This window comes from Hyperolius riggenbachi, chromosome 6 (assembly GCF_040937935.1).
Source record: "Hyperolius riggenbachi isolate aHypRig1 chromosome 6, aHypRig1.pri, whole genome shotgun sequence".
Lineage (NCBI taxonomy): Eukaryota > Metazoa > Chordata > Amphibia > Anura > Hyperoliidae > Hyperolius > Hyperolius riggenbachi.
Genome location: NC_090651.1, coordinates 305,178,096 through 305,193,114, shown reverse-complemented (window position 1 = coordinate 305,193,114; position 15,019 = coordinate 305,178,096). Strand labels below are relative to the sequence as shown.

General features: G+C 41.9%; 1 protein-coding gene across 6 annotated transcripts in view; it reads left to right on the top strand.

Moving 5' to 3' along the window:
* Nucleotides 1–9,220, top strand: part of PTPRH (protein tyrosine phosphatase receptor type H) — a 228,057-nt gene extending 218,837 nt beyond the window's left edge. For all 6 annotated transcript variants that reach the window (XM_068241258.1, XM_068241262.1, XM_068241261.1 and 3 more), the window contains 3 exons: nucleotides 738–898; nucleotides 3,045–3,180; nucleotides 4,958–9,220. In XM_068241258.1, coding sequence (XP_068097359.1) covers nucleotides 738–898; nucleotides 3,045–3,180; nucleotides 4,958–5,098 — 438 coding nt within the window. In that variant the 3' untranslated portion in view covers nucleotides 5,099–9,220. The remainder of the gene's footprint in view (nucleotides 1–737; nucleotides 899–3,044; nucleotides 3,181–4,957) is intronic.
* The last annotated feature ends 5,799 nt before the right edge of the window (nucleotides 9,221–15,019 follow it).

Below are 15,019 nucleotides of genomic sequence, written 5' to 3'. Positions count from 1 at the left end.
TTCTAACCACCTACTAGCTGTGAGCTGCAAAGTCCAGCAACTTGGCGGCCGATCGACCATCCGATTCAATTATTATAATCAAATGAAAATTGGTGTGCCAAGAACACGCCCAATTGACGATGCAACCAATTTCGGACTAAATATGCTGCAAGATGTAGGTCCAACATGCTCGATCGGGTGAGCAACGGTAATGACGTCGTGCAGTATCGGTATAAGTGACGGAACACCCGGAGCTGTCACCCCTAGTGTAAAATGTGCCCCGTGCGTGAATACTTTACCTATCAGTGTCCGCAGCTGGCCCTATGTTCCGTCCTCCATCCACACACACACCACGTGGTTGCCAGCATATATGTGGGCAAGTGTTTGAAGTCACACACGTGCTCACGTATATATGCTGAAATCGATCGGAAATCTGCCTGTGGTGTATGGGCAGCTGACAGAGCTCTCTCTGATGAGATTTGAACAGAGAGAGATCTGTCTCTTGGTCGTTTTGCTCTTCTGATGTATGGGCAAACAATTCTACTTGAAATGATAGGCGATAAACGTTTTAGAATGTTATGCTTTTGCAATGGGGGCATTAACCTCATTCATTCGTTGTTTTCCTTGAATGTGCTGGTACACATAGTTATGGGGTTGTCATCTGACTCACAGATGTGGCGCTTATCACAGCTAGTCCAGATAAATAAATCCAATGAATTCTATACCATTAATAGCCAGTTTTCCCCTTATACTTTCAGGCGAAACAACAGGGGGTAAAATACGTCCGTCATTTCCATTTCACGGCCTGGCCTGACCATGGCGTCCCAGAATCCACCTCATCCATCACCCAGTTCCGTAACCTCGTCAGGGAATACATGGATGCGCGAAGGAGTACTGGACCCACCATTGTGCACTGCAGGTGAGACATTGGTTAATCATCAGAGAACAAAGCCAGATATTCAGCTGCCTGTAATGCAAAAAACAGCTTTCAGATTTCATAGGAATTAGCCGGTTCATTAAATAATAAATGTTCATGATCTGATTTAATCAAAATAAGCTGCATTTAAAAACGCATAACAATTGCTACATTAGTCATTGGTATTTTTTTTTTTTAATTATTATTATTATTGTTTTGAACAATCTTGCCAGCGCGTTGTGTAGTCCGCTTTAATTTCCTTATACTGCCGCACAATTAATTTTTTACTTCCTTTCAATATTGAAAACAGAACACTGCGTACAAGGTTGCCTCAAAGCTCTTCTCTTCACCTGTGCAATTGGTTACCTGGTTTTCCCAGTGGTCTGCAGGGAAGACTAAACAAATGTTAGCATTTCCAGGCATTTGACCTTACTCATGCACTAAACCAGTTCCCCAACCCTGTCCTCAAGGCCCACATGTTTTGTGAAAACCCACACACGTAGTTAATCGGCTCTGCTGAGACACTAATTACCTCACCTGTGATTTTTTTTTTTGTGGTTTCCTGCAAAACATGTACCGTTGGTGGGGCTTGAGGACAGGGTTGGGGGTACTCTGCACTAAACCAATATCTTCAGTGATAGCGTGCTGTGATTAACATAAGCAGGTAAAAGTATGCAAGAAAATTAGATGTTTAAAAAAAGTTAAAGCTCAATACACTCACTAGACAGGCATTGTTTTAACGGCTTCCTGCCCCATGACGTGAAAATAACCTACTGCACTCCCCTCCCTACAAAATCCTAGATAACACTGTTTATTTATCTCTGAGCTAATAAAAACCCTACAGAGTTGAAAAGGAATGACCGCAAATTCCCTCCTAGGGAGTACAATGGCAGGCCTAATGAGTAAACAATTGTAAAATAAACATTCCAGGAAAAAAACAGATGTAACGAGAGTAGTGTATATACAATGTGTTACTAATGCAGGAGGACTACAAATGAACTGTTTAATTAAACAGGATAGGTAAACAAATAAAATAATGTACAATAGAACTATTTACATTAACCACTTAAGGACCGGGGCTGTTCTGTGTGATCTGCACTGCGTGGGCTCTCCAGCCTGCAGCGCAGATCATGTGCAAGGCAGGGCGATCAGTTTCCCCCCCCCTTTTTTCCCCACTAGGGGGATGACCTGCTGGGGGGGGGTCTGATCACCGCCGCTCCGTGTGGCCGAGCAGAGGGGGGGGCTCTTCAAACCCCCCCTCTGCAGCGTTTTCCGCCCTCCTTTCCTCTCCCTCCCTCTCCCTGTGATGTGCGCAGGACGGATATCCGTCCTGCACCGGATAGGATAGGTTTCAGCCTATCAAATGACGGCGATCCTCGGCCGATTAGAGACCGGGGATCGGCAATCTCCGTCAGGGCACCGTATTGATGTAAACAGTGGGGATTTCTTCCCCGCGTGTTTACATTATGCGTGCGAGCCGCGATCGGCGGCTCGCACACTGTTCACGGAGACAGTCTCTGTGAACTGGCATGGAAAGGCCGCTCGAACGAGCGGCCGTTTCCATGCAAAACCACAAACGACCAGCCGCCGCCTATCGGCGTTAGCTGGTCGTTAAGTGGTTAAAGCTATAATGTATGAAAGTGAATAAATTGTGTGTTTTTCCACTTTTTTTCCCTTTTAAAATGCATAGAAAATGAGGTAATTGCTAAAAACAAATATCAGCCACAAAAAGCTCAATTTGTCCTAAAAAAAACAATATACAGATCATTTAGTTGTGATAATTATTGAAAAAAGTTATTGCCAAAGTAATCAGAGTTGAGCTGAGCTGTGAAAACGACTAGGGTAGGGAAGTGGTTTTAAAATGAATGATCCCTGATGGTTAGCAACATATGAAGGATGACGAAGCATGTTTTAATTTAGCGATGGTTACATTTCTACAGCAGCCTATGATGGCGCTCAAATTATCAGGGTGTGATCTGTGCCTAAGTTAACTGATCCATGAGGGAGGTACCATTGTGATGTATTCGAGGTTTAGAAGCTTGCATGCAAGATATTTGTATGGGAGGTATTATTAATTAGCCTGTTTCACTTTTGGTATTACCTCTTCTAGAATTATACTGTAAAATGATGCTTTGTTTGCCCCATACAGTGCCGGAGTGGGTCGAACTGGAACCCTAATAGCTTTAGACTATCTGATCCAGCAGATGGAGAAGGAGCAACGTGTTGGAATTTACGGCTTCGTAGAGAAAATGAGACTGAATCGAAACCTCATGGTACAAACGGAGGTAAGCTAAATGTGGATGGAGTATTTTTTTGTTTTCATTTCAAAGAAAGTAAATGTTTCTTACATTTATCTGAGTGCTAACAAAGGGGTTATATGGACTACTTACCAGTTAAAGAGTGATTTGAGTTACGGCTCTTTCAATACGGGGAGGCATGGAATCTACTGCTTTTTCCACACTTTTATAGTACAATGTTGGTCACATGATGTAGATGATTGGTCACATGATGTAGATGTTTACATCACATGACTGGCTTGTAATTATGACAGGACAAATTGTGCATTGCTGCGGGGCTTTGTAGATTAAAGTGGACCCGATCCCTTGCACAAGAAAGAAGGAAAACATATAAAAATGCACCCTGTATGTATGTAGAGAGTTTAGCCTGTCTAATTCCTTCTCATCGGTGATTAATCACAAGTGTAATTTGATCTCTCAGCTGTGTCAGCTGACTGCCATGGCAGAGAGCTAATTGTTAAACACAGGATGTTAAGCATGTCTGCTTCCATGAAAGCAGGAAGTAGAAACACTGCAGATTTATTGCAGGATTTGTATCAGCTGTAACAAATTTTTTTCTGTAAATGGTACTATTCCTATGTTCCAGGTCCTGTTCTGGAAGTACTGAACTGCACACTTGTTCCAGGTCCTGTTCTGGAAGTACTGAACTGCTCACTTGTTCCAGGTCCTGTTCTGGAAGTACTGATCTGCACACTTGTTCCAGGTCCTGTTCTGGAAGTACTGAACTGCTCACTTGTTCCAGGTCCTGTTCTGGAAGTACTGATCTGCACACTTGTTCCAGGTCCTCTTCTGGAAGTACTGACCTGCACACTTGTTCCAGGTCCTGCTCTGGAAGTACTGATCTGCACACTTGTTCCAGGTCCTGTTCTGGAAGTACTGAACTGCTCACTTGTTCCAGGTCCTGTTCTGGAAGTACTGACCTGCACACTTGTTCTAGGTCCTCTTCTGGAAGTACTGACCTGCACACTTGTTCCAGGTCCTCTTCTGGAAGTACTGACCTGCACACTTGTTCCAGGTCCTGTTCTGGAAGTACTGATCTGCACACTTGTTCCAGGTCCTGTTCTGGAAGTGACCTGCACACTTGTTCCAGGTCCTCTGCTGGATGTACTGACCTGCACACTTGTTCCAGGTCCTGCTCTGGAAGTACTGACCTGCACACTTTTTCCAGGTCCTGTTTTGGAAGTACTAACCTGCACATTTGTTCTAGGTCCTCTTCTGGATGTACTGACCTGCACACTTGTTCCAGGTCCTGTTCTGGAAGTACTGTCCTGCACACTTGTTCTAGGTCCTGTTCTGGATTTACTGACCTGCACACTTGTTCTAGGTCCTCTTCTGGAAGTACTGACCTGCACACTTGTTTAGGTCCTGTTCTGGATCTACTGACCTGCACACTTGTTCCAGGTCCTGTTCTGGAAGTACTGACCTGCAAACTTGTTTTAGGTCCTGTTCTGGAAGTACTGACCTGCACACTTGTTCCAGGTCCTGTTCTGGAAGTACTAACCTGCACACTTTTTCCTGGTACTGTTTTGGAAATACTGTCCTGCACACTTGTTCCAGGTCCCAGTCCAGAAGAACTGATTTGCATACTTGTTCCAAGTGGCTGTCTCACTGAGAAACGAGCATGACATCCAAAGAACTAGCATATTAGCAATGCCAGTTCTCGTATTTCTGCCACTAGTTTGATTTTTACTATAAATAGGTTTCTAAAAAAAAAATGCTGTTACCAAACACTGATTTCTCTGCATTGTCTTTTATCCATTTCTAGGCACAGTATATATTTCTCAACAAGTGTATGCTGGACTTAATAGAGCAGCCGGAGGATCCTATTTATGAAAATCAGCCTGGCAAAGACCTTATCTATGAAAATGCTTCAGTGGTCCGAAATTTCCAGCATAATAATGCTTAGCGGTGATGCTCAGGATCTTCTGAGCAGCATAGACATTGCTAGGACATTCTTGTGAGACTTCAAGAGACAGTTCTGTGTGCCTTTTTAGTCTTTTATTTGTATGGTATGAATCAAGCCTGTTCACTCTATCAGAAGTGAGGTGCTGAGCACCCAAATATCTTCCTATTTTCTTTAGCTTATATGGAGTATGTTGACCAGATTGCCAAATGGGCCCAAATGTGGCTGCAAGTAGGGCAGAAAACTACTGAAAATGAGATAAAGTCGGTACATCTGATCTTCCATTTCTAGATCAGTCAACATGCAATGATGAAAAGACTTGCTTTAAAGATGGAGTACTGCAGGCAAATTGAATGCATCCATCAAATTAATGTTGGAGATGTATTTTATATTTTATATTTTGGAGAAGATTGAGATCAAAGTAGAGATCAAAATGTATTGGTGTAATTGTCTAAGGAAATTTCAACTATTCTATTATGTGCACTTTTTAATTGTTTTTTTAAGTATGAGGCTTTATGTATCATTGCGTTTGCAGAGCACTCGTTTTGTCCATAGCAACTAGATCCATTCTTTTATCTTCACACATGCACTGGAAAAATAACGAATCATGGAGCTAGTTGCTATGGGCAAATATGTACATTAATATGTACTTACAATGTTTGTTTGTTTTTTGTAAATGGGGCCTAATGCATTGGGCCTGAGTTACTTCGGTTCTCCAGGGATGGAGTTTTTGAGAGAACAGCAAAGGACCTTAGTGTTCCAGCAAACCTAACCTAGGTTTATTATACATAAGCTGCTGTTAGCAAGATCTGTCAAAGCATCCATCTTTGTCAAGCTGGTATAATCATTCCTATTGAATTGAGGCCTATATAGTGTTTTCCTAGATCTTTGTAGCCACTCAGTTGCGGAACTGATGAGAAGTTCCTTAATTAGCTGTAGTCAGATGTTTGTAAAATACCTAACCCAGTGAAAGCCAGCAGGCAGCCAGGACCTCCAAAAACAGCCTGCTATGCCAGGCTAATACAGGAAGGATAACCTATTTAGAATGTGAGCCTCAAATCACCAGAAAATTATTTTAGAGGAGGTATTTCCTGTCTGCTGGTGATTGGTGAAGTATTACTCGTCTGAGAGCAGAATTGAAGTTGGTAGCTTCTGCATGGTCTTGTGGGTGTGGTGGGTGGAGCTGCCCACTGCTGCTGCTATTTGTGAAATACCTGGTAAGGAGTTGGTGCACATCCTGCATTTTTCCACTACATGCTTCATTCATCTCAAACAGATTGCCTTCTCCGTTGGAATCTGCGCTCTAAGGATGATGCTTGCAACAAGAGGAAGACAGACTTCCAGCACTATTACACTCCGGGACAGGACTAAAACCTTATAGCTAAACTTAAACTGCCATATTCTCCACTAGAGACCACCTCTATCTGACCAATAGTCTTATTTGTCTCTGCTACCTGTGGATCAGTCTGATTATGGTAACTTCTTTGTATGCAGCACTGCATACTTCTTCCTCCACGGTGCGGCGCTTTATGTGGACATCCTTCTTTGGAAACTGATTACATGTGATTGGGACCCAAAGGAGGATGTCCGCATACAGCACCACTCCGTGGTGGAAGAAGAGACATGATTTAGCGCCTGGAATAGTTAAATATAAAAGCACTTCTCCAAATATAGGGGTGGAAGGCAGCCCGAGTATATCCGGCTGGGACACTGCTTATCTGCACAAGTTAACTCATGCACAATTAACAATAATAATAATAATCCTATCATTTGTATAGTGCTTTTCTCTTGCTGGACTCAAAGTGCTCAAGAGATTTCCTCACTGCAGCCACTAAGGGCTCGCTCAGTGGCTGCGGTGTTAGAAAGTCTCAGTGACCAGGCTGCAGTGTTAGAAAGTCTTGCCCAATAGGTACTGACCCCTAGCCAGGATTTGAACCCTGGTCTCCCATGTCAAAGGCAGCGAGGGCCCGTAGCAGTACACTATCCAGCCACTACAATTGCCAAAAGGTTAACAGTAGACAAGTTTCACTAACTTCAGGTCAGGTTTGCTGGATCACAAATGTTCACCAGTAATCTCCAGTCACGGAGAGCCTTGGCAAATAAGGCCTACAAACGAATTTCTGGAACATATTTTAATAATGTTTTAATAAATATGAAAGTTGATTATTTTTATATAATGCACTGTATTGAAGAACCCTGCTGTTTTTATCGGGGCACACGTACCTTGTTTTGTATTGATTGTTCATGTTCTCCACTTTTGTATGATTACAGTAAGATTTTATTTAATGAGATGTGGTAACCCTAGCAGATCGTCCTTCATCAACTACACTAAAAGGAGGACAGGTGAAGTGTGGCTGTTGCAGTTTATTGCATGACTTTGATTTTCCTCCCGTTCACAAAGCACTAATATGGATTTCAAAGTTGCAGATTTGTTTCAGTGTATTTGCTCCTGAGGTGGAAAGATTCACACATCAGCCTGACGAGATCTGGTGACGTTTGTTCTTTGATATCGGTAACAGAATTCAGAAATTACATTCCAACTTCAGATATAAAGGTTTTCCCAGTCCCGTGTAAGCAATCAGCACAAAGCTTGATCTTCTCTGTGTCTAGATATGGACAAAACGGTTGGTACTCCTCCACTGACAATGTAGAAGCCACAATTCTCTCTAAAAGAACAGTTTTGATTCATCAGGATGTTTCCAATAATAAAGCAGTTAAAAAATGGCATGGACAAAAATGATGGGACCCTTGACGTAATATTTTGTTACAGAAGGTGTCACTGCAAACAAATGATTCCCGTGCCTCTTGGGTAGTTTAGCCCACTCTGTCTCCAGCTGTGTCCTGTCCCAGACTTACATAGATCCTTAAAGTGAACCCAAGGTGAAAATAAACGAATGAGATAAACAATCGGATCTAGATTGTAACATTTACAAAGTAGATTGAATGTTTTATTATCTCTGCTGAATGACGTTCTATTAAGAGTCCCAGAGTTAAAATACTTGAACTATTGACCCTTTTCTATCTTTACCCTGCCCTCAGAAATTGTATTCTGCCAGGAAAACTTTTATGACTGTAATTTGCTTATTAGAGAAGCTGACACTTCTATGTCTAAAAAAAAACAAAAAAAAAAAAAAAAACAGCCTGGTTGTTGTGTTTTGCACTGTACATACATATGTTTATCTCATCATATCAAATTTCACTTCGGGTATACTTTAATAAGATTCAAATCTGGAATCATAAAAGGCCACTTCAGAATAATCCATTGTTTTCTCAGTTATTTTTGGATGCTTCTTGCTTTGTGTTTTGAGTCATTATCCTATTGGATTCATGGCTAATCTAATATCGAGCAGTATGTTTTGCTTCAGAATGTCTTTGTGGTCTTGAGGTTTCATTGTTTTGTACATAGACTCAAGGCAGTCCTAAAAATCAAGCCTCCTCCATGTTTCACAGTAGGTATTCCTTTGGCTTTTTCTGGCCCATGTTCAGCGTGAAACACGCGATAATTCTAAAAAGCAGAGTGACAGCATTTCTGTATTAAAATACATGTTTAGGAACTCCTGGGCCCATGACGCAAATTCTCTTTTTCTCCTGAGTTTTCTCCTAGTTGATATTTTCACACCTTGTCATAAAACACATTTTAACCACTTCACCACTGAGGGGTTTTACCCCTTGAGCACCAGAGCAATTTTCACCTTTCAGCGCTCCTTCCATTAATTCGTCTATAACTTTATAATTACTTATCACAATGAAATGAACTATATCTTGTTCTTTTCGCCACCAATTAGGCTTTCTTTAGGTGGGACATTATGCCAAGAATTATTTTATTCTAAATGTGTTTTAATGGGAAAATAGGAAAAAATGTGGGGAAAATTTATTATTTTTAAGTTTTCAGCCTTTATAGTTTTTAAATAATGCATGCTACTGTAATTAAAACCCATGAAATGTATTTGCCCATTTGTCCCAGTTATAAAACCGTTTAAATTATGTCCCTATCACAATGTTTGGCGCCAATATTTTATTTGGAAATAAAGGTGCCTTTTTTTTAGTTTTGCGTCCATCCTTAATTACAAGCCCATAGTTTATAAAGTAACAGTGTTATACCCACTTGACATAAATATTTAAAAAGTTCAGTCCCTAAGGTAACTATTTATGTATTTTTTTTAATTGTAATTTTTTTTTTTTAATTACAAAAAAAAAAATATTGGGGAGTGTAGGAGGTAATGAGTTAATTTTTAGCGTAAAAGTAATGTATTTGTATATGAAAAATTCTTTAGGGTGCAGTTTTACTATTTGGCCACAGTAACTTTTTGTTTATGCGACCTGCAAGCGTACAGGAAGTAAGCTTGCAGGAAGGGTTAGGAGGCTGGGAAACTGTTTTTTTCTTACAATGATCGCCGCTTCTCGTAGAAGCAGCTGATCATTGCGGGGGGCAGAGATCAACGAACGGGAAAGGTTTTTCCCGTTCATTGATCTCCGAGCGGGCGGCGACGTGCACGAGCGTGGGGGCGAGCGGGAGCGAGGACAGCGGCGGGAGCGGCGTCAGGTACGGATTTCTCCGTCCCTTGGTGTTAACAGGGTGGAAAAAAACAGGGTGAAATAAGGGACGGAGAAATCCGTACCGCTGGGGGTAAAGTGGTTAAACCAGCTGCAAGCAAGAAAATACTCAAAATAATTTTCATAGCACTATTTTCACCAACTTTTAGGTACTTTTTCAATAGTAAAATGTTATTTTAAAGAGAATATTAAAAATATCTCCTAGGAGATAACTGGAGAAAAAGATAATTGCATATGGGCCCTGCTGTCTTCTCAGAGAGTTAAGGTGGGTACACACGTCAGATAAAAGTCTTTGGAAAATGAAAGATCACAGACCAATCTTACCACCCTTCATGTAGTATGAGAGCCATGCCTACACAGTCTATTCTATGGAGCTGAACTCCCCATCAGATACAAATCTTTGCAAGATGCTGCACACACAGATGCTGTACACATGCAACAGATCAGTATCTGCAAAAAATCTGTTCCTGCAAAAGATCCATTCCTGCAAAACGCATTCATAGTCTATGAGATCTGCAGATCATCATACACACCTTGTTTAACGGACAATTATCTGTAGATCAGATCCACCAGGTTGGATCTTCAGATCGGCAGATAATTGTCTGATCTGCGGATGAATGTCCATTAAACAAGGTGTGTATGGGATCTGCAGATATCATAGACTATGAATGCATTTTGCAGGAATGGATCTTTTGCAGGAACAGATCTTTTGCAGATACTGATCTGTTGCATGTGTACAGCATCTTTGTGTACAGCATCTTGCAAAGATTTTTATCTGATGGGGAGTTCAGCTCCATAGAATAGACTATGTAGAGTATGGCTCTCATACTACATGAAAGGGGGTAAAATTGGTCTGTGATCTTTCATTTTCCAAAGACTTTTATCTGACGTGTGTACGCACCTTTATATCTGTGCCCCAGCCTCAACCAATCTGAAAAGCATGATAATGCTAACCCAAGCTGCAGCAGCTCCACCCACAGAGGTGGTTGTTAACCCCTTCAGTTTGGATTGCTTCTGCTTCAAATTTTTAGAATAGGACAATCTGCAGAAGTTTACTTGTACACTTCATTATTTGGGCCCTTCATTCTAAGCTGTCAGATGGATATATTTAGACAGGTGTCTTGAGTTGGGCTTTAAGATTAATTTAGACAAGTTTTAGCTTTTGATCCAAATAGCAACTACAAATCCTAGAATTCTCTGCCTGCAGTAACTTATAATTACTAGATGGCAGCAACAGCTTGATCAACTAATATGAAATAGAAAGATTTTGCCCAAACTGTACTTCATCCACCTGTCTTGACAGTTTGAAGTCCATCCAGAAAGTCATGGTGCAATACCAGATTTACCAGCAGGTGGAGCTGTTGTTGAAATAATAAATTATGCCTTACATTTTTTTTTATTGTGATTCTTAATATCTGAGTGGGGTTATTTTAGTAATATAATTTAATGGTCATTATTATCATTTTTTTATTTCATTGAGCAGGACTCAGCTATATCCCCTGTTTTTATTAATGTTTTAGCAGAGGTCAGAAAAATCTTGCAGTACCCTGCATCAATGCCGGTCCATTACACAGGCATTGATAAGTATTTTATAACTATCAATAGAAAGAACTGAGGTTGTTTGTTTCCTGTTTTTCTCTTTAGCCATGTGAACTTTGAAGACGCTTGCTTTGTTTGGCAAACCAAAAAAATAGATTGTGTTTGGCTGCTGTAGATAACTCTCCTCAATGTTTTATCTACGGCAGGGGTCTCAAACTCAATTTACTTGGGGGCCGCAGGAGGCAAAGTCAGGATGAGGCTGGGCCGCATAAGAAATTTCACAATCGCGGCGCATCGCCGCCTCTGCCCGCCCCTCTCACTCTTCCTTCACAGAGAGGCGAGGGGAGAGGCGGCAATCCGTGCGGCGATTGACGTCAGGAGGGGCAGAGCTGAAGCTAAAAGCTCTGCCCCTTCTAGGAAATGCCGGCGGATTGCCCCCCGGGCGATTTGGGGGCTCTGCAGCCCTCGTTTAGCGGCGGGGATGCGGCGGATTACTTGGGAGCACTGAAGCGAACTATAAGGAAGCTTTTGCCAGTGAGGGCCACAAAATATTGTATCGAGGGCCTCAAATAGCCCGCGGGCCGTGAGTTTGAGACCCCTGATCTACGGTTTACTTTTCAGCAGTACAGACTTTGGCCGTTACTGTAATCTACATACTGCTGTGTCTACAGAATCCTCTGATCACTGCACATAAACATAGCATTCTTTAGGCATAGTGTGTATGAAATCATATATAGTTTTACTTAAACAAACCTGCAGTTACTGTTTTTTTTTTGGTGCATGGAATTGGGCGGCAGTGGCTGCTTCGAAACTTGGGTGCCCCGTAGACTGCAATACTAATTGCAGAAATAGCGGCAACAAGTGGACAATATAGCCAAAGCCCTGGGGGCAGCGGAGATTGGTGCAGCGAGGTAAGTTATCTGATGTGAGTGTGCAGATTAGAGTTAGGAGTAGATAGAGGGAAAATTAGTGTGAGAGGAAGGTTAAGTTAAGCGATAATAGAATATGAGTATAATTACAGATATTTTATAATGCAACTTATCCAGCACCCAATAGTAGACTTTTGGCAGTATTGTGGATATTCTGCTAGCAGCTTCGCCCAGCACCCAGATTTCTCCTGCAACTCCCTTTTTTATGTGCACAAATTTTGTCTCTTTTTCATGGGGGCTTCAAAAATAATAAACATAATTTGCCGAGTAAATGTGAAAATGAGCCCATTCTTATACTTTCTGTAGTCCAGAAATTTCTCATAAACAGCCATGTTTTCACAACTGAATGGGAAGAAGGAAATACTAAGGGAAGGAAAAGCAGGGTTGTGAAGAAGGGCATAGACAATGCCTGGTGATTGGGTTTGAGCTTCAGTTATGAAGTTTGCCCTTTCAGACTTAAAGGGAACCTTAACCAAAATAAAAAAGCGAGTTTAACTTATCTGGGCCTTCTACCAGCCCCCTGCAGCCGCCCCGTGCCTGCGCCGTCACTGAATGATCCTCCGGTCCCCCGCAGTGCCCCTCTTCTGGCTGGGCGACTCAGCGAGTCGACGGACACTGTGCATACGCGGCCCTGGCCGTGCGCGTCCTCGAATGCGCTCCTGTCTTTAGGAACATTCTGCGCAGTAGAGATTTGTCTGTACTCCACATGTGCAGAGCGCTCAGGAGGCTCGCAGACCAGGGACCAGAGGAACGTTCAGTGATGGTGCGGGCACAGGGCGGCTGCAGGGGGCTGGTAGAAGTCTCTGGTCAGTAAAAAGTTAAGGTAATTTAAACCTTTTTTGCTACAATTTAGGTTCACTTTAATTCGGGTCTTAGTAGAGCACTCGGGGAACAGCGGGGGAAGGGAAAAAGGTGGGTTGTTATAGTTTCCGACTTGCTTGATTTGTTTGTGCTCAATTAAGGAGCTAGAATGTATTGAGTGTTTTTATTTATTAATAGTGTTAAGAAGAAAATTCTCTGAACATGCAAATCCAACTCCCAGGAAGAGGAGAGAAATTTGCATAATTAAAGCAACTGGGTGTCGATCAATTAGCCAGGCGACTTGTTAAAGCCTCCGCTCAGGCAAAGTGATTTCTATGCTATAAATCAAGTTTAATTGTGAATAACTTATGCATAAACAAGTTTGTAAAGAACATTGCAAATAAAAAAAAAAAGAAAATATCCTGTCCACTAATTCACAGATCCTCCATTCCCCCCAGTCAGTAACCCTGTGGGGAGCTGAGGGCCATGATACGCTGACAAAGAAAGGAATCTAATAGGTCCTGGAGTATCGGTGGTGATAGACAATTTTACGGATTTATACCTATGCCCTGTCTAACATTGGTAATGACAAACTGAACCACTCTAATGCCATGAATATTTATAGTGGAGACCGCAGCAAGCCATTTTGCAGCCAAAGGGAAGCAGTCAGTAATCTAGTGGGTAAGTGGCCATTGTGAAATCAGCAATTAAAGATATGGAGACGAGTATGGTCATCTGTTGTCAAGGTATGACGTTTATCAGTCAAAGCAGTGTGGTGATTGCATTGTATAATAAAACATTTTGGGGATTCTCCACCTAAATTAAAGTGGACCTGAACTCTTGCAGAGCCCACAATGAAAAGTCTCTATTCCAAATATAGTTGGTGAAGAAATTCACTTCTCTGTGATCTGTGATTGTTTGGCCAGATCAAATTGTCTAATTAGTTCTTATCAGCAGCTGTAAAACTGTAGGAGAACTCTGCCAAGGTAGCTCGTCACACAGTAAACACCGAGGCTTAACCCTTTCATTGCTCCCTGCAGAAGTGAAAGCAAGTTAGAACTTCAGGGGGGGGGGGGGGAGTTTAGGATTTGCATAAATTGTAATGAAGACATTTTTTCCCTTAGGGCCCATTTCCACTAGTGCAGCGTGCATCTCGCAGACGCACACCGCACTGAGCCGGTGGGCGGGATCGCAGGCGAATCCCATGAGCCGTGCGGCTATGGGATTCGCAGCCTCCGTGGCGAAATCTGCGGGGGGTTCCGGGCGAATCGCTCCCGCAAGCGATTCCGCCGCGGCGCCGTCATCCCCTATGGCAGAGTTTCCCCATGCGAATGATGTGCGGGGAAACTCTGCCGAATCGCCGGCGAAACCGCCCTAGTGGAAACGGGCCCTAAGGTTATCATGCCGTGACTAATCTTTTAGAGTAGAGAGGAAGTTCCAGTTTAGTTCTACTTTAATATTATGGTAGGTGAGCAGTCAGTAGAAGGTGAGGCCACAGATGTCTAAGCATCACTCCCACCCCCCACGTCTATGAATTGGTGTGGCAGGTATTTTTTCCTTTTTACCTCGTAAAAATTGAATTTTTGCGCTTTTTACGTAACTGCTTGTGCGTGAATCATTCAAGCTACTATTCTGCATGAAACCAGTTGTGCCTTCACTGGGCTCATAACCACCTGAAATCTATTTTATATGTTGGATTCCTTTTCGTGATCATTGGAGAGAGTTGCTTGTTCGGAGAATGTTTTTACTCACCACTGTTGACCAATTGCCCCATACATTATCACATTTTTCTATCAATGAGGAGATGGCGTATGTGACACCTCCAACTATATCAATGAAGGATAAAGTTATATAGTAGAAGCTGAAAATGTATGTAAGTGTAATTTGTTTTGTGTAAAAAAAAATAATAATGGAAATTGTATAAAATATTAATTTTATTTAATTAAATACATAATTTTCTTATCTGGTGTTTGCTGTTTGTATCTTATATATAGGACAGTGTGGTGTGACTTACTGGTTTCTGAAGGTTGTATACTATACTCTAAAATCTCGCAATTTTTTAAAGGACCACTAACAGGAAAAATTGTAAAATTGAAAGAAA